Consider the following 27,272-nt stretch of genomic DNA (forward strand, 5'->3'; position numbering starts at 1 on the left):
TAAATGGGAGCACATCTAAACTGGGGCTACTGGGGCCAGTGCAATGGCTCAGTTGGATAATCCTCTTCATGCAAGTGCCAACATCTCTATTGTCGCTGGTTCATGGCCCCTTTGCTCACTTCCAGTCCACCTCTCTGCTTATGGCCTGGGAAAGCAGTGGATGATGATTCAAGTCCTTGGGCTCTTTATGCCCATGGGAGATCTGGAAGAAGCTCTGGCTTTCCTCTTTTTTCAGCTCAACTCAGTTGCCACGTGGGAAGTGAACCTGTGGATGGGAGATCATTTTCTTGCTGGGAACCTGATGTCACTGCTACCACCCGGCGATGGGTTGGCCTCAAGGAGTTGCAGAGGATGTCCAAGCAGCGAGGCTAAGGGCTCAGGGTGATCTGGGTGCCAGGGAAGAGCCTGAAAAAGGGGGAAATCTTTCCCAGGAAGGAGGCCTGGAAGGTGTAGATATGCTTCTTGGTGGCCGCATCATGGAAGCTGACCTCTTTGCCCTCGAAATCCACACAGACACCAACTCTCCTGGGGCAGACCGGGAGGTCCTCCCACGTGTTGCTCCCAGTGAGCGCCTGGCATTTGGAATCAGTGAAGTGCAGCACCCAGAAGCCGCTGGCAGGCTCCAGGGTCAGGTAGCCCTGTCGAGGGGCCTGCTCCCACGCCACACCCACAGTGCAGATCCCGCCCCAGGGTCCACTGCGCTCCACCTCCCAGCTGTGGTGGCCGGTGAAGAAGCCTGGTGAGCCCAGCACGCAACGGAATGGATAGAAGCGCTGTGGCTCCACTGGATCGTCTGAGCGCTTTAAAATATGGGTCAAGTGTAATTTCACCGTTTTCAGATCCTTGGAAATCCTGAGTTCAGGATGGGCAGAGGCCGCATTGAAGAACACAGGGCCTGTGAGAAAAGAAGGGAAAAGAGGTGCAGCCTCGGGTCAAGTCCCCACGGAGGAAGATCTTATCCTGCCAGTCATGATGATGGTAACGGGTTTTGAGATCTGTGAGCAGGCAGGCCTGAACTGTGTGGACTTCCACTCTGGAGGAGGGAAGGGGAGTGGACGCAGCCGCAGGGACCTCGTGTGTCCACTAGAGGGCACCATGGGCCAGGCGAAGGTCAAAAGGCAGCTTGATTGTGACTGCTAAGAACAAGTCCTTTCCTCCTCTAGGTCATCCCAACCCCCTTAGCCAACCTGAGATCCAATCCCAGGAAGCCCCCAGCCACTCACTAGCACCCGCTGTGGCTACACAGAGCTCGCGGGGCTGTGGAAGCTCCCCTTGTCCCCGATGTTGGCACCGTTGCGGCTTTTCTAGCAGCTCCACCTTGCGACATGCTCAATTTTAAACTGGCATTTGATATCTGGAACCTACCCAACCACCCAACGTTCGGGACAGAATATATCTAGAGGGTGAGGAGTTGAGGATCCAGGTTGGCTGTTGGGCCACTTCTGATACAGAAAGAAATATGAAGGGTGGGAATAAGAGGGCAGTAATCCCCACCGCCCGCACAAGCTTTAGGGGCTCACTCTGGGGCTACCAGTTCACACAATTAGTGGAAAATGGGCAGGGACAGAGGAAGGCATGTGTGCCCGCAGTGCACAGCGCATCTCATGTCTGCCCACAACACCCACGGTACCTGACACCTCTGTAAGACCTGTGGAGGCCACAGCATCCCCTCCTCCACCCACCTGCTCTCTCTGCCTCTCATCCCTCTTTTCTGTTTTTTCCCTTTTCTCTCCACCTCAGGTTGGGACTGGGAACCTGAGAATTGGTCCCAGCAGCTGTGGTAAGGGCGAGGACACATATCAAGCAGCTCTCTCTGCAGGCTGTGTCCACCTTGGAACACCTACCGGCTTTGTATTGCCCTCTAACACCACAGGCATCCTCCTGTGTTCCAGACCACAATGCTACCTGGGGATTTTGGCTCAGGCTGTGAGCCTCTGTCAGTGTTAGAACTATTTTTCTCTAATAGGCACCCTAGGAGTTGGGGCGGGAAAGCTAACTTTGGTCTTAAAAGATGGAAAATACCCACAAACCACAAAGGCAACTCCCACCCAACAACCAGCATCAAGAATGAAAGCACCCAGTGATTGCCAGGTGGCACCTCCACTTCTGTTAACAGAAGTGTGGAAATCTTTCAGTTGGCCTCAGGCTCAGCAGGAGAGGAAATCCTTGCGGGTCTGTGCCACTGGGACCTGGGGGTGGGAACACTGAGTTCCCATTGGAGATAGCCCAGTCCCTCCCAACAGAGACCTTGTCAGGGATCATGGCATTTGCCCAGCATGAGAGCTAAGATAGCAGAGAATGCCCTGGATCCAACACATCTAGATCCATTTCTTGTCTTCCCTGGCTCTGAGCAGGGAAGTCATCAATTGATGATTTTGATTACTTATGAAAATTTTTTGAGTGGCTGTGAGTTACTTGGGTCTAAAAGTATAAGACATCATCTTAGGCCTATTCTTATCCCTTTTTGGGAAAATTCTCCCCGCTTCTCCCTTGGGCAACTCACTCTTCCCTAGGAATAGGAAGCAGTCCCTCTCCCCTACTTACCACTCTGCCTGTGGGTTGTACTTATGTCTAGGAGGAACTTGCCTTGGTCTTTCTTCCTGTCATCCTGGAGCTGGTCTGGGGGCAGAGAACAGAAGGGATGAGAGGCCAGGGAAGTTGAGCAAGGAACCCAGGATCATACCACAGGGCCTTGATGTAAAACCCCTGGGAACAGGGAGCTGGAATTCTCTCAAATTCTCAGTGCACGTGAAATCCCAGCCTTGCTGCCCTGCTTCTATAAAGTGACCACACAGCCCAGCACTGTCCAGTGAACATCTAATGAGATCTCTTTTACGGTTCCTAAATTAATGGGGACTGGCAGTGATGGAGTAACTGACTAATCCTTTGCCTGCAGTGCAGGGGCAACCATATGGGCAACAGTTCGTGTTCAGGTTGCTCTGCTTCCAATCCATCTTCCTTCCTGCTTATGGCCTGGGAAAGTAGCAGAAGATGGCCCAAGGATTTGGGCCCCTGACTCACAGGGGATACCCAGAAAGAAGCTCCTGGTTTCAGAGCAGCCCAGTCTCATCTGTTGCGTCCCTTGGGGGACTTAACCAGTGGATGGAAGATCTCTGTCTCTGCCTGTCTTTTTCAGTATTTCTGCCTTTGAAAAGAATGAAAATAAATAAAAATTTTTTAAAAGTTAAGGAAAGATGAAATTGAAAGACCCATTTGATTGAGCTTTGGGTGCAGTGTTTAACATTCTGCTTAGGACACTTGATGCCCAGCTCTGTTTCCAATTCCAGCTTCCTGCTAAGGGGCACCCTAGGAGGCCCGGGTGATGGTGCAAAGGTTTAGGTTCCTGCCACACACAGGGCCGATAAGATTAAGTTCTTGGCTTGTGTTTTTTTCCTGACCCAGCACTGAATGAATCTCTCCCTTTTTATTCTTTGCTTTTGAAACAATATTTTTAAAAACTTAATTTATTTTGGTACAACAGATTTGAAGGTCATGTGTAGCTTTTTCCATACATGTTTTCCATGAACATCTAAGCATGCCACATATCTTTTAGTTTTGTAGTGGTAGGATCAGTGCTGTGGCATTGCACATAAAGCTGACACCTGGAAAAAAGTTGACACCTGTAATCTCTATTGCATACTCACTTCTGCTGCTCCATTTCTAATCTTGCTCCATAAAAAAGGCCTGGGAAATCAGCAGAAGATGGCCCAAGTGCCTGGACCCCTGTCACCCACATGGAAAAACCAGACGAACCTCCTGACTCCTGAATCAGACCTGGCCAGCCCTAGCCATTACATCATCTAGGGCGCGAACCAGTTGATGGACGATATCTCTCTGTCTCTCCATATATTCCTCTGTCTGATTTTTTTCTTTTTGAAAGGCAGATCAGATTTACAAAGGAGGAGAAACAGAGAGAAAGATTTTGCATCTGTTGGTTCACTCTTCAGATGACCACAACAGCTAGAGCTGAGCTGATTCGATCTGAAGCCAGCAGCCCAGAGATTCTTCCAGTTCTCCCATGTGGATGCAGAGTCCCAAGGCTTTGGACCATCCTCTGCTGCTTTCCCGGGCCACAAGCAGGGAACTGGATTGAAATGGAGGAGCCAGAAAATGAACTGGTGCACATATGCCATCCTGATAGTTTCAAGTTGAGGATTTAGCTACTGAGCCATTGTGCTGGGCCCAATAAATAAGTCTTTAAGATATTTTTTTCCCAGTGGCTACATTAGAAAGTAAGTGGAGAGGTTGACATTTTGATGCAGCAAGTTACATTGCCCTTTGTGATGCTGGCATTCCCTGGGAAGGCAAGTCTCTGCCTCTTCCCCATTGATATACTCTTCAGAGTCACATGGGGCTAAAGACCAACCTTTCTTTTGTGGTTATCACAAGAATTAGTGGATGGTGGACATAGACAATTATTACATGGAACAGAGTGCAAGAAAAATTCTTGATGGACACAGAGCTGTGGAATGGTGCAATGATGAATACTGACAGGAGAGACTCCTTCCAGGGAAGAGAACAGAGGCCCGCTCAGCCTTTTCCTTACCTCCAAACTTCCTTAGGCTATCGATGATGAAGTCATGTCTGGACTTGGCCTCACTGAGATTTTTTTCCAGTTCCAGAGGAATTGGGGTTGTTCTGTGAAACTGAACCTGAATCTCTTCACTCCTAGGAGGACAAGGTAGAGCTAGGTAGGGAGGCAGGGGAGTGAGGCTGGTGCTCTGGACCCAGCTCTATGGGGATGGAGCCAACAGAGTGAGAGTGGGCACCAAGGGCTAGGGAGTACATTGAATCAGGAGGCAGGCACTACAGAAATGGGGCTGGAGTGATAAGCTGCCCAAGGAGACTTGGAAGTGAAGGGAAGAGGAGAAAAGCAGTGGGGCAGGGAGAGGGGACCAGGAGGCAACCACTGAGCAGGGGGCCTGCAGGAGGCCCTGGGAGTGGGGAGAACAGCTCAGGCCTCTCACAGCCAACTCATTTTCTCAGCTCAGATCCTCCTCTATATAGCCTATGCCTCTGACTGGAAAGTCCCAGGGTATGGGTGTTGGTGAGTAGGGCATGTTGAAGGTATCTGAAGTTATGCCACGTACAGAACCTTGAATGAACAGGAGCCAACATGCAAGTGGGATGGCCATCATACCTTTTCAAGGTGCCTTTGATGTCCTGGAAGAGAGAGACAGACAGCATGATTTCAATAGCCGACCCATGGGGCCAGGGACGAGCCCAGGAGGCAAGAGGTTGTGGGCAGAGCCGGGGGAGTGAGAATATTTCTAAGATTCCCTCTCTCTCTCTGTTGTTCTCACTCCCCAGGAGGACTCCCCCAAGAAGCACTGACATGACCCTAAATGGAGATGTGGTTAGACATCAAGAGCACCCATTAATGAGCAGAAAGAGTGACATTTGTAGATGAACTTTATCTGAAACTTACCTTAGCAAGTAAACCCTACACCTTGAGGCAGGAGAAAGATCAGAGTGAGTTTGCATGAACTTTCTTGAAAGGAAGGAATGGACAGTCCAACCAGCATAATGGTTTAAGAAAACCAGAACAAATTCTTGGCTTCTATCTGGTACAGCCTTGGCCATTGTTACCAATTGGGAAATGAACCAGTAACAGAAAAATCTCTCTCTTTCTCTTTCCCTGCAATAAATAAATATACCCTTTAAAAAAAGAAAGTATTAGGGGCCCAGTGTGGTAGTCAAGCAGTTTAAGTCCTTCCCGTGAATGTGCTGGAATCCCATATGGGTTCTGGTTCTAATCCCTGCTGCCCTGCTTCCCATCCAGCTCCCTACGTGTGGTCTGGGAAAGCAGTCGAGGATGGTCCAAAGCTTTGGGGAGACCCGGAAGAGGTTCCTGGCTCCTGCCTTCAGTTCAACCGAGCTCCAGCAATTGCCGCAGCTTGGGCAGTGAATCCATGGATGGAAGATCTTCCTTTCTGTCTCTCCTCCTCTGTATTTCTGACTTTCCAATAAAAATAAATAAGTCTCTGTTTTTTAAAAAAGAAAATTTTAGTTTGTGTCAAAAAATTTGAAATCTTTTTATAATTTCTTCATCACATGATTTTTTTTTGTTTATTTTTTTTTTTGTTTTTTTAAGTTTGCAGTCCCACCAACAGTGGAGTAGGGTTCCCTTTTCCCCACATCCTCGCCAGCAAGTATTGTTGGTGGTTTTTGTATATGAGCCATTCTTACTGGTGTTAGGTGGTACCTCATTGATGTTGTAATTTGGCTTTTCCTTATTGCCAGGAAACTTGAGCATTTTTTTCATGTGTTTGTTTGCCATTTGGGTTTTCCTTTGTGAAATGTCTACCCATTTCCCATGTCCATTTCTTGAGTGGTTTGTTTGTTTTGGTGTTTAAAAAATCACCTGGGAGCTGAGCTGATTCAAAGCCAGGACCCAGGAGCCTCTTCCAGGTCTCCAAGGTGGGTGCAAATTCCCAAGGCTCTGGGCTTTTCTTGACTGCTTTCCCAGGCCACAAGCAAGGAGCTGGATGGGAAGCAGGGCTGGCAGAATGCGAACCTGTGTACATATTGAATCCTGGCACATGCAAGGTGAGAACTTTAACCTCTTGGCTACTGTGCCCTCCTTTTTTCAGCCTTTATTTATTTTTATTGGAAAGTCAGATTTGCAGAGATAAAGAGAGACAGTCTCTCGTTATCTTGCAACCATTGTTTCACCCACCCTAGTGTCTGCAGCAGTTGGAGCTGAACCAATCCAATGCCAGGAGCCACTTATCTGTTTCTCGTGTAGTTGCAGGGTCTCAAGGCTTTGGCCTGTTTTCTGCTGCTTGCCTAGGAATGTTAGCAAGAAATTGGACTAGAATTACAGCAGCTTGCACTCTAACCAGCATCCATATGGCATGCTGGTGCCCTTTATCGTGCTGAAGCTTCTCATATGTGGCTGGCAATATATTTCTAAATTATACATGTAGTTCATGTTATATTTCTAATTTATACTGGGTGGTAACTCATTATATTTATAATTTTCACATGTGGTTTGCATATTCAAATCACACATGCAGCTCATACTCTCCTTCCAAATGATACATTACCACTTTGACTTTTTCTGCTGGAATGATTCTGCTCTAGAGGCACGGTGGCTGGGGCTAACCTGGGGATTCTGACAGGTGCTGGGTGCTAGACCAGACCAGGGAGGGACTCCACACCACATGGATTCTGCCCTGGAGGGAATCACCTGTAGCAGCTGTCTGGGTGGCATCTGCTGCTTGGTACTCAGGGAATTGATGGTGTCCTTGAGAGAGTTGAGCTGTGCCTGGGTGGCAGTGTTGTAGCGTTCACACTCCTTGGTGCCCTCCTGAGCCAGACATTCAATGCCAGACAAACAGATGCTCTTCTTTTCCTCCAGTATCTGCTGCAGGTGCTTGAATTCTGTGTGGATCCGTTGCTTCTCAGACTCCACCTGGGTCTGGGGTGAGGTACAGAGAAACAGAAGAGATGTCCTCAGCTGTGCTTCCACCCTTGCTATTCCAGTTTAATTTTTGTATTTGATTATACTGAGTAGCAACTTAGAACAAGGTAAGGGCTTGAGAGGGTGTGAGAAGAACAAACATTTTCCTTATAAAGATGTGTTTATTATAATGGCTAAGAAAAAGGAGAGAGAGTAAGAGAGAGATCTTCTATCTGCTGCCTCCCTGCCCAAATGCTCAAACAGCCTGGGCTTGGCCAGGCTGAAACCAGTAGGCAGGAACTCCATTCAAATCTCCCATATGGGTGCAGTTGCCCAAGCACTTGTGCCTTTTTCTGCTGCTTTCCTAGGTGCATAGACAGGGACTTGGATTGGAAATAGAGCAGCTAGATGGCAAGCTAGTACTCTTATGGGATGCCAATGTCAACAGAGCGGATTAACCCACCGCACCAAGATGCAGACCACCAGCATGGTGGCCTAGTGGCTAAAGTCCTCGCCACGAATGCACTGGCATCCCATATGGATGCCGGTTCTAATCCTGGCAGCTCCACTTCCTATCCAGCTCCCTGCTTGTGGCCTGGGAAAGCAGTCAAGGATAGCCCAAAGTTTTGGGACCCTGCACCCTTGTGGGAGGCCTGGAAGAGGTTCCTGGTTCCCAGCTTCGGATCGGTGCAGCACTGGCCATTGCGCTCACTTGGGGAGTGAATCAGTGGATGGAAGATCTTCTCTGTCTCTCCTCCTCTCTGTATATCTAACTTTGTAATGGAAAATAAATAAATCTTAAAAAAAAGTACTTCCCATACATGTGTTGTGGTGCAGCCCATTAAACAATTAGTTGCAATGAAAGAATCCCATATTTGAGTGCCGGTTCAAGTACTGGCTGCTCTGCTTCTAATCCAGTTCCTGCTAAAGCACCTGGGAAGACAACAGAAAACAGCCCAAACACTGCGCTCCTGTCACTGCATGGGAGACCTGGATGAAGCTCAGAGCTCCTGGCTTCTGCCTGGACTGTCTCCTCACCACTGAGGGTATTGGAAAGAAAACCAATGTGCAGCAAATCTCTCTCCTCTCACTGTCACTCTTCTGCTCCAGTCTTGATTTTTTTTTTTTTTTAATAAAACGCTTCCTTTGAGATCAGTGTCACACTGTCATTTATATCATCACTTTTGCTTTAAAGAATTTGCCTAAGCCACTGTTGCTGCCTAAGTCAGGCTGGAAAAAAGATTCACCAGTATGTGTGAGGATCCCCATTGGGAAGAGTCCACATAGAGGAGCTTGGGGGCACTCCTTTGTCATCATGTAATCCCTTCAGGTAAGCACAAGAACCAACGCAAGGAGCAGACCAAACCCGACCAGGCCAGGTTGTAGTATTTGTCATCATACATGTGGCTCAGGTCTGGAGGTGGCCGATCTTGCAGATCTGAGACCTAACATGTTGTCCAGGTCAGGCTGGGTCAGGCTGGGTCAGGCTGGGTCAGGCTGGGTCAGGCTCAGGACCAGCCAGTTGACATTAGAGCTGAGATTGAGGGCTGACTGTGCCAAGTTGGGTGGTAGGACCCACCATCACAAAGTGGAGTAGGAGCAGACCAGGTGGGGCCAGTCTACAGCATCTGAATGGGATATGGGACAGACGGACCAGTCCACTCCACATGCTGGCAGCCACAAGAACCAGACGTGTGGGCTGGTCCCATGGGAGTTATTATGGGTTTTCCTGACTGGGCTAGAGCTTTCCCTGGTGTATGTAAGGGCCGATCGTGTGGTGAACAGAGCTTGGCTAAGCTGTAGGACTCATTGGTTTGCACAAGAAGGAAAGCACAGCAAAATGATCAACTCCTGCAGTGAGGCGAATGGAGACTCTGAGGTAGACTATGTCAGACAATTGATCTTGGAAGGATTTCCTTATCCTTGAAATGCTGATATCACTACCACCTCAGAACTATTGAAACCACAAGAACAGAACACTCAGAAAATGCTTCACAATGGGGATCCTGGGATGACATTGGCTGGCTGTTTCCCATCTCTGGGTACTGAGGAAATTGGGTGGCAGGGCATGATTTCTCCCCTTATGTCCCCTCCCTGCCACTACCACCTACAGGAAGAAGAAAAAGAAAATGTGTAAACAACGGTCTCCTCAACCCTTCAAACCCTTATCAACTATGTCTTAAAAAATTTAGACATTCAAAAAATATAATGAATTTCATGGAAAAAGTTTATTAGAAAAAAACAAATTCAAATTACTTTTGCATTAAAATAATCATATCTTTTATTGCCATTTTGCACATATTTTTGTAGTGCTGTGTGAGTTAAACCATACACTGTCATTTGCATTCCATTGAATGTATACAGTATATTTGCATATTTATTGTCTACTGGTGGATGTTTAAGTTTTCTCTTCCTAGTCTATACTGTAAATAAAACTGTTATGAGCATTTTTAAAAGAGAGAATTTTCCTAAAATTCATCTTTCCAGAGGGTTTTCCAGTATTATTTTGCTTTCATATCTTTTTTTTTTTCCTTTGACACATCAAAACCAAAGCAACACAGGGTGGAGTTTTTTACTTACCATGAAGTTGCTGATCTTCTTTTCGTCTTGAGCCTTTATATGCACCAGTTCCTGCTCTTTTTGCTGCAAAGCTGCCACTTGCACCTGGATCTGTTCCTGTGGGGAGAGGGACCTTCAGACAAGGCTCTGCCAGGATTTCTCTTGGCCACATAAAAACCTCCTGAGAGCACATGAAAGGCTCCAGGGAGTTATGGGAGTAAGTGTTAATCCACACTGCTTCCTTGAGTTGGGGGCAAAGGGAGAAATCAGAACCTAAGTGGCCTAAAAGATAAAAGGGTTGCTATGACTACGAACAATGTTAGGATGGTGCTTCAAAAAATATTCCCATGACCTTTTCCTCAGCTGTTCTGCCAACAGTTTTAAGAGGTATGTTTGGGGTGTGCTGCTAATGCCCTGGGAAAACAGTGAAGACTGGCCCAAGTCCTTGGATTCCTACACTTATGCGGTAGACTCAGCTCCAACCATTTCAGCAATTTGGAGAGTAAAGATGGTGAAGATGGAAGATTTCTCTCTCTCTCATTCTCTCTCTCTCTCTCTCTCTCTCTGTTTAACTCTTTCTCTAACTCTGCCTTTTAAACAAATAAATATTTTTTCTTTTTCTTTTTTTTGTGGATATCTGATTATATTTATTATCCCCCTTATTTCCAATTCAATTAAGATTTGCATGATCAGTTATGTTTACTACAATGTGGAGTTTATAATCTCTGAGTCAAGCTATGTCTGGGTCCCTATTTAGACTATGTCCACTTGAAAGGTTGTAATATTTGTATGTACTCTTTTTTTTCCCCCTTGGGCACACATGCCTTATCTGTTTCTTTGCTTCCTGCTCACTGGAATTCCTCACTGTGCATTCTTCAGGGTGCCATCAGCCATGGACACCCTGCTTGTCTGGCACACGGGGGGGTAGTTACTGGGCACTTCTGACTCCTGCACTTGCCAGTGATCTTTTGTCTAAACCGTTGAAGTTGCTTGTGCAGTTTTGGCAATGATCTGCAATGTCAATGTTGCCAGAGTTGAAGGAACAAGATTGGCTCCCAATTCTCTCTTTGCATTGTATTTTGCTCACTACTCTCATGGTTCAAGCACAGAGGCAAAATTCCCTGGATTAAATTGCCTCTGTCAGTAGCATGCATAGACATGTACTAGGATGAGATATTGAAAGAAGGATAATCAAAGCCAGTTCAAAGGCAAGACCTTTTTAACTCTGCTCTTATTAAAGTCTTTGAAAGGAAAGGATAGCCTAAGTCACTACCTACCCATCCTATGGACCCTGCCAAAAGCATGCAAACATTTCTAGGGGGCTACTATCATAGCCTTCTCCATAGGATGTGCATTATTTGAATTGAATTATAAGCTGTTTTATAAGCCTACTATCAATGCAATAAGCCTGACTTTTATATTATTTGGATTTCAGCTCCTTTCTTTACTGGAAGATAGTATACCTGGGTCAACTCATTTTAGAGTCACATTTTCATTTCAAAAGAGATAGTTTTAATTGTGCAGATGAGATTCTCTCTATAGCTGCTAATACAGATAGAAGGAATATTCCTACATATGTGTGCCTCCTCTGATTTATCAAACAATGTAGCTGAGTTTTAAGGAACTCTTGGGACTCAAAGAAAAGTGGGAAGGGCAATAAATACCACCATGGACTTCATGTCAGTGAGTTTTCAGTCTCATATACATACTAGCTAAGCAAAAAAATCATATTACCCAGGCCCTACTTCAAGACATCAACTCTATACTTTGAAATGCACAACTTCTGTCTCAGAAAAACATTAACCATGATCTGCCCTGCAAGCTTCCAGGAGAACTGCACAGCATGAGCTTCAGTAGTCTTTCTAATTTCATTCAAGAAAGACAGGATTTTTTAAGAGGAATTCCACAATTCTTTTTCTTTTTTTTTTTAAAGACGTCAGTTTAATTTCATAGCTGATGCATCTGAGGTTCAGAGAACCCCAGAGAATCTTTTAAAGCCACACTCAACTGAAAGTCTGAATTTGAGGCCACGTTTTTTTTTTTTTATGAATTTTATATATATATATATATTTTAAAGATTTATTTTATTTTTATTGGAAAGGCGGATATACAGAGAGGAGAGACAGAGAGGAAGATCTTCCGTCCGATGATTCACTCCCCAAGTGAGCGCAACGGTCGATGCTATGCCGATCCGAAGCCAGGAGCCTCTTCCGGGTCTCCCACACGGGTGCAGGGTCCCAAAGCTTTGGGCCGTCCTTGACTGCTTTCCCAGGCCACAAGCAGGGAGCTGGATAGGAAGAGGGGCAGCCGGGATTAGAACCGGCATCCATATGGGTTCCTGGGCATGCAAGGCGAGGACCTCAACCACTGTGCCACCATGCCGGGCCCAATTTTATATTTTTAATTTTATTTTTTATATTGCTTACATAGTGGAGAGGTTTGCATGCCTATGTGCATCGCTAATTAGGGTGGGGAGGGTCAAGGTATGGAAGAAAGTTAGTGACACAAATTGTTCACTTCTTTTCTTTTTTCTTCTGTTTCTGCTGGGGGAACTTGGTGAGGAGCCATAGAGGAGGCTGCTCCTTGATGTCAAATTGCATCTGACATAATGACATCTTAGAGACCTCAGTGTGGTGTTGATATCTTCTGAATCAAACTCTTTTTTTTTTAATTTTTTTTTATTGTTGCTTACATTGTATTATGTAGTACAGTTTTATAGGCGCTGGGGATTTCCCCCACCCCTCCCATGCCCCTCCCCCCATGGCGGATTCCTCCACCTTGTTGCATAACCATAGTTCAAGTTCAGTTGAGATTCATTCCTTGCAAACACATGCCTAGCATAAAGTTCAGCGTCTTATTGTCCAGATAAGTTCAGTGGCCTCTTGGGGAGACCTCCTATGGTCTGAAGATAGGTCTAACAGAGTAAAGATCCGGTCAGTTAAAAGCCCCAACAAGGCCTCAGTATCAATATACAACATTATGGAATTAATTGACATAGTATTGGGTAAACAATATGTTAAAAATAATGCAAGTTCCATTCTTCGAAACATCTGGGTTGAGACAGTATCAATGACAGGTTCAAAAAAATAACAAACAACCATACAAAAATTACAGGTTAAATCAAGGCAAACATGTGCTATCTAATCAGTCTGGAGAACACTCAAACAACTCAAAATCTGCATACCATATGACCCAGCAATAGCACTCCTAGGAATATATCCAAAACACCTGTTTTACGACAAACCAACATGCATCCCTATGTTCATTGCAGCGCAATCAGTAATTGCAAAAACATGGAAGCAACCGAAATGCCCATCAGCAGAAGATTGGATAAGAAAGCTTTGGTTCATCTACTCCATGGAATACTACTCAGCTATTAAAAAAAACAAAATGCAGTTCTTTGTGGCTAAATGGGCACAACTGGAAACTATAATGCTAAGGGAAATGAGCGAATCCCAAAAGATTAGATACCACATGAATCAAACTCTTATACCTTGGGACTAGTGCATGGCTCAATAGGCTAATCTGTCCCCTTTCAGTTGCCAACATCCCCTGTGGGAACTGGTTCAAGTCCAGGTTGCTCCACTTTGATCCACTTCTTTGCATATAGCCTGGAAGAGCAAAGAAGGATAACTCAATTTCTTGAGACCCTGAACCCACATGGTAGACCCAGAAGAAGCTGCTGGCTCCAAGCTCCTGGCTCTTGGCTTAGTATCAACTCAACTGTAGCAATTACAGCTATTTGGGGAATGAACCAGCAGATCTTTCTCTACTTCTCTCTGTTAACTTGACATTCACATAAAAACAAATTCCCTTCCTCCTCCTTCTCCTCTTTCTCCTCCTCTTCATTCTCTTCTTCTTCTTCTTTCTTGTCTCCGACTCCTCCATATTTTCCTCTTTCTCTTCTTCTTCTTTAATCCATGGGGCCTGATATGATAACTAATTGTCTAATTCTCCTGGTACAAGTGCCAAGATACCATGGTGCTGATTCAAGTAATGGCTACTTCACTTTCCATCCAGTTTCCTGCTTGTGGCATGGGAAAGCAGCAGGGGATAGCCCAAACTCTTGAGAAACTGAACTTGAAGGGAGATCCAGAGGAAATTCCTGGCTCCTGGCTTTAGATTGGCTCATTTAGGGCTGGGGCAGCCATTTGGGGAGTGAACTAATGGATGGAAGATCTTTCTCTCCCTGTTTCTCCTATTCTCTCTAAGCCTAACTTTCCAATAAAAATTTTTTTTAAAAAATCTTTGAAAAATCTGTTTTGGAGAATCAAGATGGTGGAATAGGGTAAGAACATATTTAACCAGATGGAGAATCATTAGCCAGGGTGAAGCAAAAGAGGGAACATTCCAGGAAATAGGAGAGAACAGGTCAATGGCAGAGGAGCACCTGGAGAAGGATGGACAATAGGAAACAGTGGAGAAAACAGTGTGGTGTTGCAGTGACCACATACACCAGCAGCAGTCAGTGTTGATTTGAGTTCCACCAACAGCCAGGTGGAAAGGAGTGTTCATCAGGAGCTCAGCAAGTGAACCCAGGCAAAGAACTGTTCATTCCACTGATTTGTTTGATCCAACCTGGAGCAGAGACAGACCAGCTTAACCCAATCAGGCATTGTAGGAACATGGTGGATTTCACAGCAGAGACCCAACCAGAGCTGCATTGGGCACCATTTTGTGTAGGGAGGCAAAGGCAATGAGTCAAGACTGTGCATGCACTAAGCTCAGAGAGAACTATTTATGGCTCAGTGTATTGCACCAACAGGACATCCTTCAGAGTCCACTCAGAATAGGTTCAGGTATCCCCCATACCTAACAGACAGCAGATCCAGACCTCCACCAGTGGCACATAAGGTGCCATTTTGTACATTGTGGCAAGGGCTTTGAGACTACAGACAGAAATGAGCTTCATGTGCTGGAAGTGAAGTCACTAAGTTCAGTGCACTACACTGGTCCCACAGGGAAAAATAATGCTGATTTTGGCATTCTTTAGGTCAAAAGTTTCATGTGATCCTAAGACCTAATGGCCAGCAGGTGCTGGCAAGATCAGCACTACCAACAACCTAATTATTTAGGACTCCTGGTATCTCCCTTATCCTGGGAACTGCTCAACAGGCAATGGGAGAAAGGTTGTATGGACAAAGGTATATGTAAGCTCATCATGGAATCACAGGAGGTGGAAAGTGATGAGCCAGGATCTGGGGCAATAGAGATTGTGGTGGAAGATTAACACTAGAGCCCAGGCATGAAACTCGCTGGAGGGAGTGGCACAAGTGACTCCAAGCGAAGAACTGGATACTAACTGCACTAAGTAAAATCAAAATGTAGATCTGTTGGCAATTCAGCTTAGAAACCTGCCCTAAGGAGAAGAGCATGCTAACCAGAAGTGCAAAGACCAGGAGCCAAAAAGAGTATTACTGAAGATTCCCCTGCAAATGAGCAAAAGCCTTTGCTTAACTCAGCGTTAACTGAAGGATACACCAGTTAAATGGGGGACACAGAAGCTTCTTATCAACAATGAGGAGGATATGCAGGATTTCAGGATTTTAAGAAATACATTACACAGGAAATAGCAACACTGGAATAAAACCAAGCCAAATTATTGGAAATGGCGAATGTTATAGAGAAAATTAAAAATTCAGTTGAAAAACTCAGTGATAGAATGAATGAGGCAGAAGAATTTCAGAATCGGAACATAGTTCTTGTCATAGATGGAAAACAACCAAAAAACAAGAAACAGAGATTTTTTAAAAAGTTCAAGATTTGAGACACACAATTAAAAGACCAAAATAAGAGTAATGGGTGTGTTCCAGAAGGTGCAGAATGAGAAGCTCTGTTGAAAATATGTGTTTAATATAATAATAAAGGATTATTTCCCTAATCTCAAAAAGAATTGGGAAACAAAAAACAGGTGAAGCATAGAACTCCATTTCAGGGTTGACCAAAAGTGATCTTTACCACAACATATGGTAATCAAGCTCTATTCAGCTGAACATAAGGAAAAATCCTTAGATGTTCATGTGAAAAAAATGATTTGACATATACAGGAATGGCAATCAGACTCACAGCTGACTTTTTACAAGAAAATCCACAGATGAAAAGAGCATGGAGTGATATATTTCAGATTCTCAAAGCAAACAATTCTCAGTCCAGACTAATGTACCCAGAAAAGTTTTCCTTTGTTTTGAAAATAAATAAAATTCTTCCACAGTAAAGTCCAAAGAATACTCTTATTAACCTTGAATATAAATGACTTAAACTCACCAGTGAAATGTCATAGATTATTGCACTTGATTACAAAGTGAAACCCATCTATTTGTTACCTACGGGAGGCACATCTCACCAAGAAAGATCAGCAGAAACTCTATCAAATGATGTTTTTGTTTCTTCAAAACAGTTTTTTTCCTCATTAAAGTCTTCATTGGATAAAGGATAATATAGTAGCATCATTTTATTCAAGAAAGTTCTTAATTTTCTTTCTCATTTCTTCAGCAGCACATTGATCACTAAGTGGCATGTTGTTTAACTTCATGGGGTAGTAAATTTCTATTTTTCTTCCTGTTGTTGGTTTTGTTTTGTGGTTTTTAACTTAGGGAGATGTGTAGTGACTGTGTAATGGAGATGATCATGCTCAGATGTAATATGATGCAGTATGCATTTCTAATACAAGATCAAAGATGTACCCCCAAGGAAATTGCTGCATCTATATTGTCAGTAGGATGTAGGACTCTGCTATTGTCCAAGCCTGCAATGTTGGTTTTATGAATGTTTATGAAGAACCATACTATTGTAATGATATAGAGGAAGTTAATGTGGAGGCACAGGGTTTAGAGGAGGGTGTAAAGGATAAGCCAGTGCCTATGGAACTGTATTATAAAGTAGCAATACTTATATTATAATAAATGAAAGAAAGGAAATAGATTAAAGATAAGCAGGAACAATGTGTCTTTTCCATCCTCCATTATTCCCTGATTCACATGGACAGCAGTTCCCCAGATTAGAACCTTAAGCTCAGTGGGCCTGGTTAAGTGGAACCTGAAGGAGCCATAGAGAACAAACCCACAGGAAGGAGGAAACAGCTTGCAGATCTCTACTGAACTCCCATCAGTAAAGGGGAGCCCCAGTGCCTACCTGGTGATGCTGGGCAGCTTCTTCCATCACACTGGTGTTATGGGATTTGTGGTCCTTGGAGTCACGACACACCACACAGAGGAGTTCCCCATCCTCCTCACAGAAGTAGTGCAGCTTCTCCCCATGTTTTGAACATCTCAGCTCCTCCTCTTCTGGCCTCATCTCAGAGGAATCCACAGCTTGGATTTTCTCCACCAGATTCCTCAACTGCCAGTTAGGTATGAATGTGTTCTTTCTCACGGAACACTTGCAGATGGGACATTTGAAATGATCCCCAGAAGTTTCCTTATGCTGACATTTTCTTTTTTTTTTTTTTTTTTTTTTTTTTTTTTTTTTTTTTAATTTTGACAATCCTTACAAATTTAATTGGGGTAAAAAAGGGTCAAGGTCTAAAGGGGGATATAGAGGAAGAAGCCCCACCCAATCTCCCGCCCACCCCAAGTCCCGGGAGTGGGGTGCGCTTCGAGATACTCGATCAAGTGGTTCCAATAGTTCACTATCCATGGGTCGTTGCCTGTCTCGCCACCCCAATCATGATGTGGTCATTGAAGAGTTCGTTGATTGACACAGTCCCGTCTAGGGTCTCCATTTGCCCAGTCTCTGCTGCCATCAGATGGCTGAGGTTGTTGCTTGATTTGTCCTGTCTTTCCCTGGTTAGGACTCCGAGTCCGGTGTCTCGAATGGGAAGATCCTCGAAGAAATTTTGAGGTATTCCCAGTCCAGATTCCTGCTGTTTTAGTAGCATAGGGTCCGTCACAGTCCACTGCCCCGGACAGCTGGCGGCTGCAGTTGCTGGGCCGGTTCTGTCTCCACCCGTGTCTTCTTACAGTCCCGCCTGGTTCCACCCTGGACGCATTTGTCCCTCGCACGAACTAGTAGGAGTTGCAGCCCAGTCAGGGCGGCCCACAGTAGCCTCAACCAGGCCCACCTCCTACCCTGGCTTGCCAGTATATATGGCATACTAGCCCAGTCTGTCCCCGTTACCCTTCTGTTGCTACAACTAAGCCCGACAACCCTCACCAACTCTGGTTGTAGCTTACTCCAATGGGATTGGTCAGCCTAGCCTGGTTATCACCCAATCTGGTCCCCATGAGGTGCACAGGCGCTGTGTCCCTGCCTGGTCTAGTCTACCCCCCACCCAGCTCCCGCTCCTCAGTGTAACTTGCTGTTCAGCTAGGGAGCCTCCCCTTTTTCTCCTGTCAGCTCTGCCGCCTCCCTTCCTGGTTCTCACTTGTGTTGGTTGGGTGCTGCGGCTGCATCCGGCTCAGGCTACCTCACCTTGGCATTCCAGCCTGCGTGTTACTTTTGTTACGACCGGACCTGGTTCGACCCACATTCTGTTCTGGCGGTCAGATTTACCAGTGGATGACATGAACAGATTCAGCCTGGTCTGCCCCCGACCCAAGCCAAATGCATGCCAGTGGGACACTTTCAATGACCTCTTGGCTGTTGCCTTGCAAGTTCCTTGTGCTGGCCTGCAGGGTCTGTGTCTTGCCAGAGGAGTTGCCTGGGCTCCTCCATCAGAACCCCTCCATGTGCCAGGTTTCGCGCATGTCAGTGGGTCGATGTGCCAGTTCGCCTCTTGTCCTTGTAGGAACAGTGGTCTTTCCTAACTGGCCATCATCCCGTTCTGGTTCTTGCTGTAGAGTGTTGCAGCTTGGCCATGGTCATCCATGCCCCCATATGGCTTGTACATGGCTAAGTTGAGGTTGGGACCTAGCCTAGTCCGCCCCACATCCACCCTGGTACTCCAGAGCACCAGAACGTGTTAGTGTCTGGCCCGGCCCGGTACCTCTTTTCCCAATCCACATTTGTGCCAAGGGAGAGGATAGCTGTATCCAGACCCTGCCGCAGCCCCGTCCACCTGTCATGACCTCTGCCTTAGACTCTGTGGCTCAACTTTGTGCTTAATGTGAACCAGTTGGAGCCAAATCCAAGCCGGGCATGTCCTGTGTTGCACCCTGTGTTCCAGTCATACTAGTGGGCTAAGGTTTGCTTAGTCCGAACATTCATCTCTCAGTCCCTCACTTTCATTAAGGTTTCATGTCCCGATTCCTGGGAATCACCAGAAATTAGTGTCTCACCTACACTACCGCTGGTCTTACTTTTGGGTGTCCCAGAGCACCTATTTCATATCCTCAAAACCCCAGAGCTCGCCGCTGGGCGGCCAGCAGGCAGAGCCTGGCACCACTTGGTGCACTGGCCGCCCAAGGCCTGGGTCTCTGCCCCCGCCTCTCAACCGGAAGGGTCATTCCCATGAAGCGCCACCCCCAATGGGAGTTTAACCCCGCCCCTGCCCGGACATTCGAACCGCCCAGCCTACCCTGCCGTCAGCCCAAAGCTGACGGGGGTAGAGGGGAGCCAGGTTTTGAACCCCAGCTCCCTCGCCAGCCCTCGCGGGTACTTACTCGCGAGGGGGCTTAGTTGCCCCCTGGCTAGGGGGATGCCGGCGTCCCTGCCTCCGCCGCAAGCGGCGGAAGCTGTGGCTGGAAATCCGGCATGGTTCGCGCCGGAAGGAACGGCTCCCATGGGGCGCCACCCCCAATGGGAGTTTAACCCCGCCCCTGCCCGGACATTCGAACCGCCCAGCCTACCCTGCCGTCAGCCCAAAGCTGACGGGGGTAGAGGGGAGCCAGGTTTTGAACCCCAGCTCCCTCGCCAGCCCTCGCGGGTACTTACTCGCGAGGGGGCTTAGTTGCCCCCTGGCTAGGGGGATGCCGGCGTCCCTGCCTCCGCCGCAAGCGGCGGAAGCTGTGGCTGGAAATCCGGCATGGTTCGCGCCGGAAGGAACGGCTCCCATGGGGCGCCACCCCCAATGGGAGTTTAACCCCGCCCCTGCCCGGACATTCGAACCGCCCAGCCTACCCTGCCGTCAGCCCAAAGCTGACGGGGGTAGAGGGGAGCCAGGTTTTGAACCCCAGCTCCCTCGCCAGCCCTCGCGGGTACTTACTCGCGAGGGGGCTTAGTTGCCCCCTGGCTAGGGGGATGCCGGCGTCCCTGCCTCCGCCGCAAGCGGCGGAAGCTGTGGCTGGAAATCCGGCATGGTTCGCGCCGGAAGGAACGGCTCCCATGGGGCGCCACCCCCAATGGGAGTTTAACCCCGCCCCTGCCCGGACATTCGAACCGCCCAGCCTACCCTGCCGTCAGCCCAAAGCTGACGGGGGTAGAGGGGAGCCAGGTTTTGAACCCCAGCTCCCTCGCCAGCCCTCGCGGGTACTTACTCGCGAGGGGGCTTAGTTGCCCCCTGGCTAGGGGGATGCCGGCGTCCCTGCCTCCGCCGCAAGCGGCGGAAGCTGTGGCTGGAAATCCGGCATGGTTCGCGCCGGAAGGAACGGCTCCCATGGGGCGCCACCCCCAATGGGAGTTTAACCCCGCCCCTGCCCGGACATTCGAACCGCCCAGCCTACCCTGCCGTCAGCCCAAAGCTGACGGGGGTAGAGGGGAGCCAGGTTTTGAACCCCAGCTCCCTCGCCAGCCCTCGCGGGTACTTACTCGCGAGGGGGCTTAGTTGCCCCCTGGCTAGGGGGATGCCGGCGTCCCTGCCTCCGCCGCAAGCGGCGGAAGCTGTGGCTGGAAATCCGGCATGGTTCGCGCCCTGACATTTTCTTATGCAATATTGGCAGAAGTTGTGCCCACAGCCAATGGTGACAGGGTCCTGCAGAATGTCCAGGCAGATGGGGCAGGTCACTTCCTGTTGCAGGTTGGTGAAAAACTTTTGGCTCGCCATGGAAGAGTATACAGGCTGACCCCAGCCTACAGTAATCCTGTAAGTTGGCAGTGGATGCTGCTGGAGAAAGAAAGAGAGCAGGCAGAAGTCAAAGAGTATGTAAATCAACCGTGGAAGCAAGCTGGGAGGAAAAGTAGAAGGAGAACAAGCTGATCCAAAGGACTAAGGATTTCAATCCAGTGAGCATTCTGAAGATAAGGGAAACAACAGGACAATCCTCTTCATTCACCACTTGGGAGCAAATGGTACTGAGACAGTATGGTTGCTGATTGTATATGGGATAAGTGGTCTTGAACTTTGGACTGGTTGTGTATAAAGCAGGTGACTGTATCAGAATGGCCAGGGCACTAAAGTCCAGTCACAGAGGACTTCCCAACTTCCCAGAACCATTAGGAAGGAGGTGGAATGGTTGGGTGGCAGGTTTCTCTGGCAAGGTCACAGGCAAGTGAAACTAAGTCCAGGGGAAGAGAGAGACAGACAGAGAGAGAAAGCATGCATGTGGGAGGAAGATGGAAATTAGATCTACTCCAGGTAATGTGGCTCTTCACTTGAACATTCTTGTGAAAAAGTGAAAGAAACAAAAATCACTGTCTCATACTATTCCTCTCTTCAGGGATTCCCAGTTATGTGGAAGAACAATTTACTTCCTTTTTGTTTTTGCTTTATTTTGTTTAGTTTTAGGATTTCTTTCTTTCTTTTTTTATTGTTGAGACAGTTTCAGAGAGAGAGGGAGAGACAAAAGGGAGAGGGCTGTTATTTATTTTCTAGTTCACCCCATAGATTACCACAATGGCCAGCACTGAGCCAGTCCAATGCCAGGGCCCAGGAGCTTCCTCTGAGTCTCCCATGTAGTTGTGCAGGCACAAGGCCCCGTGCCATCCTCTACCACATTCCCAGGCACAGCAGCAGGGAGCTGGATCTGGAAGTGTAACACCCGGGACACGAACTGGTGCCCACATGGAATGCTAGTGATATTAACAAAGGCATAACTTGTTACTCCACTACACTGACCTAAGGAACATCCTTTCTGAAGATCATTGTGTTTTCCACATAGTCCTTGATCCTGGTGCATACCAGTTGTAGCCACATGACCTCTGCGGAGCTTCTCTCATATGTCTTCAATCTTTGCTGTGTGTTATGATTATCCTGTTTCTCCTTCCTTCTCCATGTTGATTCTGATTCCTGACTTGTTTTCCCCTGTCCATTATTCCATGATTGGCATGGTCAGACATTCCCCAGATTAGAACCTTAGTTTGTATGCCTGGGTAAGTATAATTTACCAGAGCCACAGAGAACAAACCCACAGAAAGGAGTCAACAGCTTTAAAGATATTGACTGAACTCCTATGAGCAAAGGAGAGCCCCAGTGCCTACCTGATGATGCTTGGCAGCTTGGTAGGCTGGTGTTACAGGATTTGTGCTCCTTGGAGTCATGATACATCATACAGAGAAGTTTCCCATCTGCCTCACAGGAGTAGTGCTGCTTCTCTCCATGCTTTTAACATCTCAGCTTTTCTTCTTCTAGGCACATCTCAGAGGGATCCATAGTTTGAATTCTTTCCACCAGATTCCCCAATAGCCAGTTGGGCAAGAATGAATCCTTATTCATGGAACTTTTGCAGAGGGGACATTTGAAGAAATCCTTAGAAGTTTCCTTAAGCTGAGTGATGCAACTGTGGCAGAAGCTGTGCCCACAGTAAATGGTGACAGGGTTTCGTAGAATCTCCAGGCAGATAGGGCAGGTCACTTCCTGCTTCAGCTTGGTGGGAAAACTTTGGCTGGCCATGACAGAAGCAAGGTTGACCCTATACAGGCAGGAATGCAAAAATTTGTGTTGCACACTCTTGTTGGAAGAGAGAATGAAAGAGGGCAGGTAGAAGTAAAAAAATTCCATCAATCAACCATGGGAACAAGGTGGGAGGAAGAGAAAAGGGAGAATAAATTGATCCAGAGGAGTAAGGATCTCAATCCAGTGAGCATTCTGAAGAGAGGGGATCAGGACAATTTTCTCTTGTCACCACATGAGAACAAATGGCTATACAAAAAGTATATTTGCTGATTATCAACAGGATAAATGGTCTTGAACTTTGGACTGGTTGTGTATAAGGCAGGTGACTGGAGCAGAAAGGCCAGTGCAATAAGGTCCAGTCACAGAAGACTCCCAAGCAGCATTAGGAAGGGAGTAGGAGGACTGGCAAGCATCTCTGGCAAGATCACAGGCAGATGGAGCCAGTCCATAAATATATAGAACATGTATAGGGAGAAAGAAGGAAATCAGATCTATTGCAGATAGTGTGGCTCCTCACTTTGAAGAATCTTGTGAAGATTTTGAAAATAGAATCACCACCTCATACTTTCTTCTCACAAGGGATTCCTATTCAAGTGTAAGACACAAGAAACTTTTCTGTTTTTGTTTTGTTTTGTTTTATGGTTTATTTTATTTATCTTTGAGAGATATAGAAAAATTGGGAGAAACAAAGAAAGAAGAGCTTCTATCTGCTGGTTCACTCCCCAGATGACCACAATGGCCAGAGCTGAGCCAGTTGAAAGCCAGAAGCCCAGAGCTCCTTCTGGGTCTCCTACCTGGATGTAAAGACCCAAGCACTGAGACCATCCTCTGTTGTGCTCCCAGGCACATCAGCAGGGAGCTGGATCAGAAACAAAGCAGCTGGTTCCTGAACTGGCATCCACATGAGATGTTAGTACTGCAGGCAGAGAACTAATCTGTTATTGCACTGTGCTGACCTCAGTAACATCTTTCTGAAGATCATTCTGATTTCCAAGTTGTTTTTCATCCTGGTGGAGTTCTTCCTGTCACACTCCATCTGCAGTCATCTGTCTTCTGTGGAACTGTTCTCCGTGTATGTTTAGTTCTTTGCTTTGTGTGTCATGTCTTTTTTCTTCATGGTGATTCTAATTCCTTACTTGCTCTCCCCTGTGGATTTTGTCCTGAATAATTTGTATGCTTCTAACCATTCATGATATGTACATGATGTTATTTACACCTAAAGTGGTTGGCTAAAATTTAGCTTTGTGGCTTCTTCCATGGAGAGTGCTGTAATTCTGAAGTATTCAGGTCACCCTGCCATACTTCAGAACTACATATGAATCTAGCTGTTTCATAAAATAGGCCTGGGCATGGGGCTCTACCCTAAATTCTCACCTGGCATCTGCTGGGATCCCATGTAGGCACCAGTTTGTGTCCCAGCCGCTCCACTGTCAATACAGCTCTCTGCTTGTGTCCTGGGAGAATACTAGAAGATGGCCCCAAGTCTTCGAACAATGCACCAACAAGGGAGAACTAGAAGAATCTTCTTGCTGGGTCCTGCATGATAGCCTACCAGCTTAAGTTCTTGCTTTGCATGCGTTTGGATCACAAATGAGTACTGGTTTTAATCCGAGCAGCCCTGCTTCCCATCCATCTCCTTGACTGTGGCCTGGGGAAGCAGTGGAGGATGGTTGCAAACAATTTTACAAAAAACGTGACTTGATTATGAAGAGCAGAGAGACTCAGAGAATCAAGATGGTGAAATAGGGTAAGGACACATTTAAATGGATGGAGAAGCATTTAATCAGGATGAAGAAGAGAGGACACATTGCGGGAAATAGAAGAAGATACCTAGCAGAGGGGTATCTGGAGACTGACAGACACTGGAAGGCAGCGGGCACAGTGGTGTGGTGTTGCAGTGACTGATACTCCAGCAACATTCAGCTAATGGCGATCTGAACTCCAACAGCAGTCGGAACTCCACCACCAACCAGATGGGAAGGGACTTTCACTGGGAGCTTGGGAGTTGAAATAATACAAAAAACTGTCCTCCCTACTGGTCTGTTTGATTCGGCCAGGAGCAGAGACAGAGCGGCAAATCTCAGATGGGCAGTGCGAGAATAGAGTGGATTTCATAGCCTAGTCACCCCCTAGAGCCGTATTGGGTGCCATTTTGCGTAAGGAGGCAAATGTAAGGGAAAGGACTGAGCATGTGCTGAGCTGGGAGTGAACTCATTTCTGACTCAGTGAACTGCAACGATTTGACATTCTGTGGGTTTTACCTGGGTAGGACTGGGAAGCCCTTGGATCTGATGGCCAACAGATCAAGAACTGTAGTGGTGGTACATCAGGCACCATTTTGCGTGTTGTGTCAATAGCTTTGGGACTGCAGGGACAAAGTGAACTGCACATGTGCTGAGCCTGTGAGAACTGACTGAGATCCTGTAGGAAAATAAAATCGACTGTGGCATCATATGGGTCAAAATAGGTCCGATAGCTCTCAGACCTAACGTCCAACAGGTTCCAACAAGATCAGCACAACCAACAACCTAATTATATAGGACACCTGGTGTCTCCCTAATCCTAAGATCTGCTCCAACCAGAAGTGGGAGAAAGGTTGTAGAGACAACAGTGCAGCCTCAGCATGGTATCACAGGAGGTGGAGATTGGTGAGCCAGGAGCTGGGGCTGTGGAGACCACAGTGGAAATCTAACATAAAAACCCAGACCTGGAACTTGCTGGAGGTTGTGGCACAAGTGCCTGCAAGCAAAATGTTGTGTACCAATCCAATAAGTAAAATCACATTGTAGACCTGTGGCTGACAGAGCCTAGAAACCTGCCCCAAGAAGAAGACTCTGCTAACCAGAACTACAATGATCAAGAGCAAAAGAAGAGACAAAGGCACAATGAATATTATTGAAAACTCCCCTGCAAAGGAGCAAAACCCTATGCCAACCTCAGAGTTAACTAAGAAAGACATCGAGAAATGGGGGCCACAGAATCCATAAGACTCATTTTAAAGATTCCGATAAAAAATGAGAAGCTCATACAAGAGTTCAAAGAATTTAAGGACATAATAAAGCAAATCAAGGCTTGTATATCAGAAACTAAGAACACAGTACAACAAATTAAATGTTCAGTGGAGAGTCTCCAAAATGGAGTGAAGGAGGCAGAACAAAGAATCTCAGAATTGGAAGATATCTCCTGTCACCTGGGGGAAGCAAACAAAAAGCTGGAAGCAGAGCTGGATCAGATCGAAAAAAGTATTCAAGAATTGAAAGACACTGTTAAGAAGCCAAATAGAAGAGTTATGGGCATCCCAAAAGATGCAGAAAGAGAAGCTGAGTTTGCAAATGTATTTAATGAAATAATCAATGAAAGTTTCCCTAATCTGGAGAATGAATTGAGAAAGAAGATCCAGGAGGCACACAGAACTCCCAACAGGTTTGGTCAAAAGCAATCTTCACCACATATGATAATCCATGACATATGATAATTAAGCTCTCTTCAATTGAAAATTAGGAAAAGATCCTTAAATGTGCACGTGAAGAAAATCAATTGACATATAAAGGAATGCCAATAAAGCTCACAGGAGATCTCTCACAGGAAACTCTACAGGCAAGAAGAGAATGGACAAACATCAAACTAAGAAGCTTCTGCACAGCAAGGGAAACAATCAACAAAGTAAAAAAGCAACCCACAGAGTGGGAGAAGATCTTTGCACACGATATAGGCGATAGGGGGCTAATTTCCAGGATATACAAAGAACTTCAAAACAACCAAAAAACCAAAACGAACAAGCCACTCAAGAAATGGGCACGGGAAATGGGCAAACATTTCACAAAGGAACAAGTCCAAATGGCAAACAAACATATGAAAAAATGTTCCAGCTCCCTAGCAATAAGGGAAATCCAAATTAAAACATCGATGAGGTACCACCTAACACCAGCAAGATTGGCCCACATAAACAAGAACACCAACGACGCTTGCTGGCGAGGATGCGGGGAAAAGGGAACCCTATTCCACTGCTGGTGGAGCTGCAAATTGGTACAGCCTCTATGGAAATCAGTCTGGAGAACACTCAAACAACTCAAAATCTGCATACCATATGACCCAGCAATAGCACTCCTAGGAATATATCCAAAACACCTGTTTTACGACAAACCAACATGCATCCCTATGTTCATTGCAGCACAATCAGTAATTGCAAAAACATGGAAACAACCAAAATGCCCATCAGCAGAAGATTGGATAAGAAAGCTTTGGTTCATCTACTCCATGGAATACTACTCAGCTATTAAAAAAAACAAAATGCAGTTCTTTGTGGCTAAATGGGCACAACTGGAAACTATAATGCTAAGGGAAATGAGTGAATCCCAAAAGATTAGATAGCACATGTTTGCCTTGATTTAACCTGTAATTTTTGTTTGGTTGTTTGTTATTTTTTGAACCTGTCATTGATACTGTCTCAACCCAGATGTTTCGAAGAATGGAACTTGCATTATTTTTAACATATTGTTTACCCAATACTATGTCAATTAATTCCATAATGTTGTATATTGATACTGAGGCCTTGTTGGGGCTTTTAACTGACCGGATCTTTACTCTGTTAGACCTATCTTCAGACCATAGGAGGTCTCCCCAAGAGGCCACTGAACTTATCTGGACAATAAGACGCTGAAC

At 46.3% G+C, this 27,272-nt stretch overlaps 1 protein-coding gene across 1 annotated transcript; it reads right to left on the minus strand.

The window, feature by feature from the left end:
- Positions 1–368: 368 nt before the first annotated feature.
- On the minus strand, positions 369–22,607 carry LOC121149292 (E3 ubiquitin-protein ligase TRIM31-like). The gene is made up of 8 exons (XM_040969803.1): positions 22,386–22,607; positions 17,096–17,302; positions 9,986–10,081; positions 7,193–7,423; positions 5,141–5,163; positions 4,547–4,668; positions 2,545–2,619; positions 369–895 (listed from the first exon to the last, which is right to left on the minus strand). The coding sequence occupies exons 1-8, from the start codon at positions 22,605–22,607 to the stop codon at positions 369–371; spliced, it is 1,503 nt and encodes a 500-aa protein (XP_040825737.1).
- Positions 22,608–27,272: the final 4,665 nt, after the last annotated feature.

Source organism: Ochotona curzoniae, unplaced genomic scaffold (genome assembly GCF_017591425.1).
Source record: "Ochotona curzoniae isolate NIBS_2020 unplaced genomic scaffold, NIBS_Ocur_1.0 contig_1942, whole genome shotgun sequence".
Classification (NCBI taxonomy): Eukaryota; Metazoa; Chordata; class Mammalia; order Lagomorpha; family Ochotonidae; genus Ochotona; species Ochotona curzoniae.

Excerpts from the sequence above, each read along its gene's own strand:
- LOC121149292 (XM_040969803.1), bottom strand. The coding sequence starts at position 22,607 with ATGGCCAGCCAAAGTTTTCCCACCAAGCTGAAGCAGGAAGTGACCTGC. Across the intron at positions 17,303-22,385 it reads ACTGGCTATTGGGGAATCTG|TTGAGGAATCTGGTGGAGAA; the intron begins GTGGAAAGAATT and ends CCTAACTGGCAG. Across the intron at positions 10,082-17,095 it reads AAGCTGCCCAGCATCACCAG|GAACAGATCCAGGTGCAAGT; the intron begins GTAGGCACTGGG and ends CTCTCCCCACAG.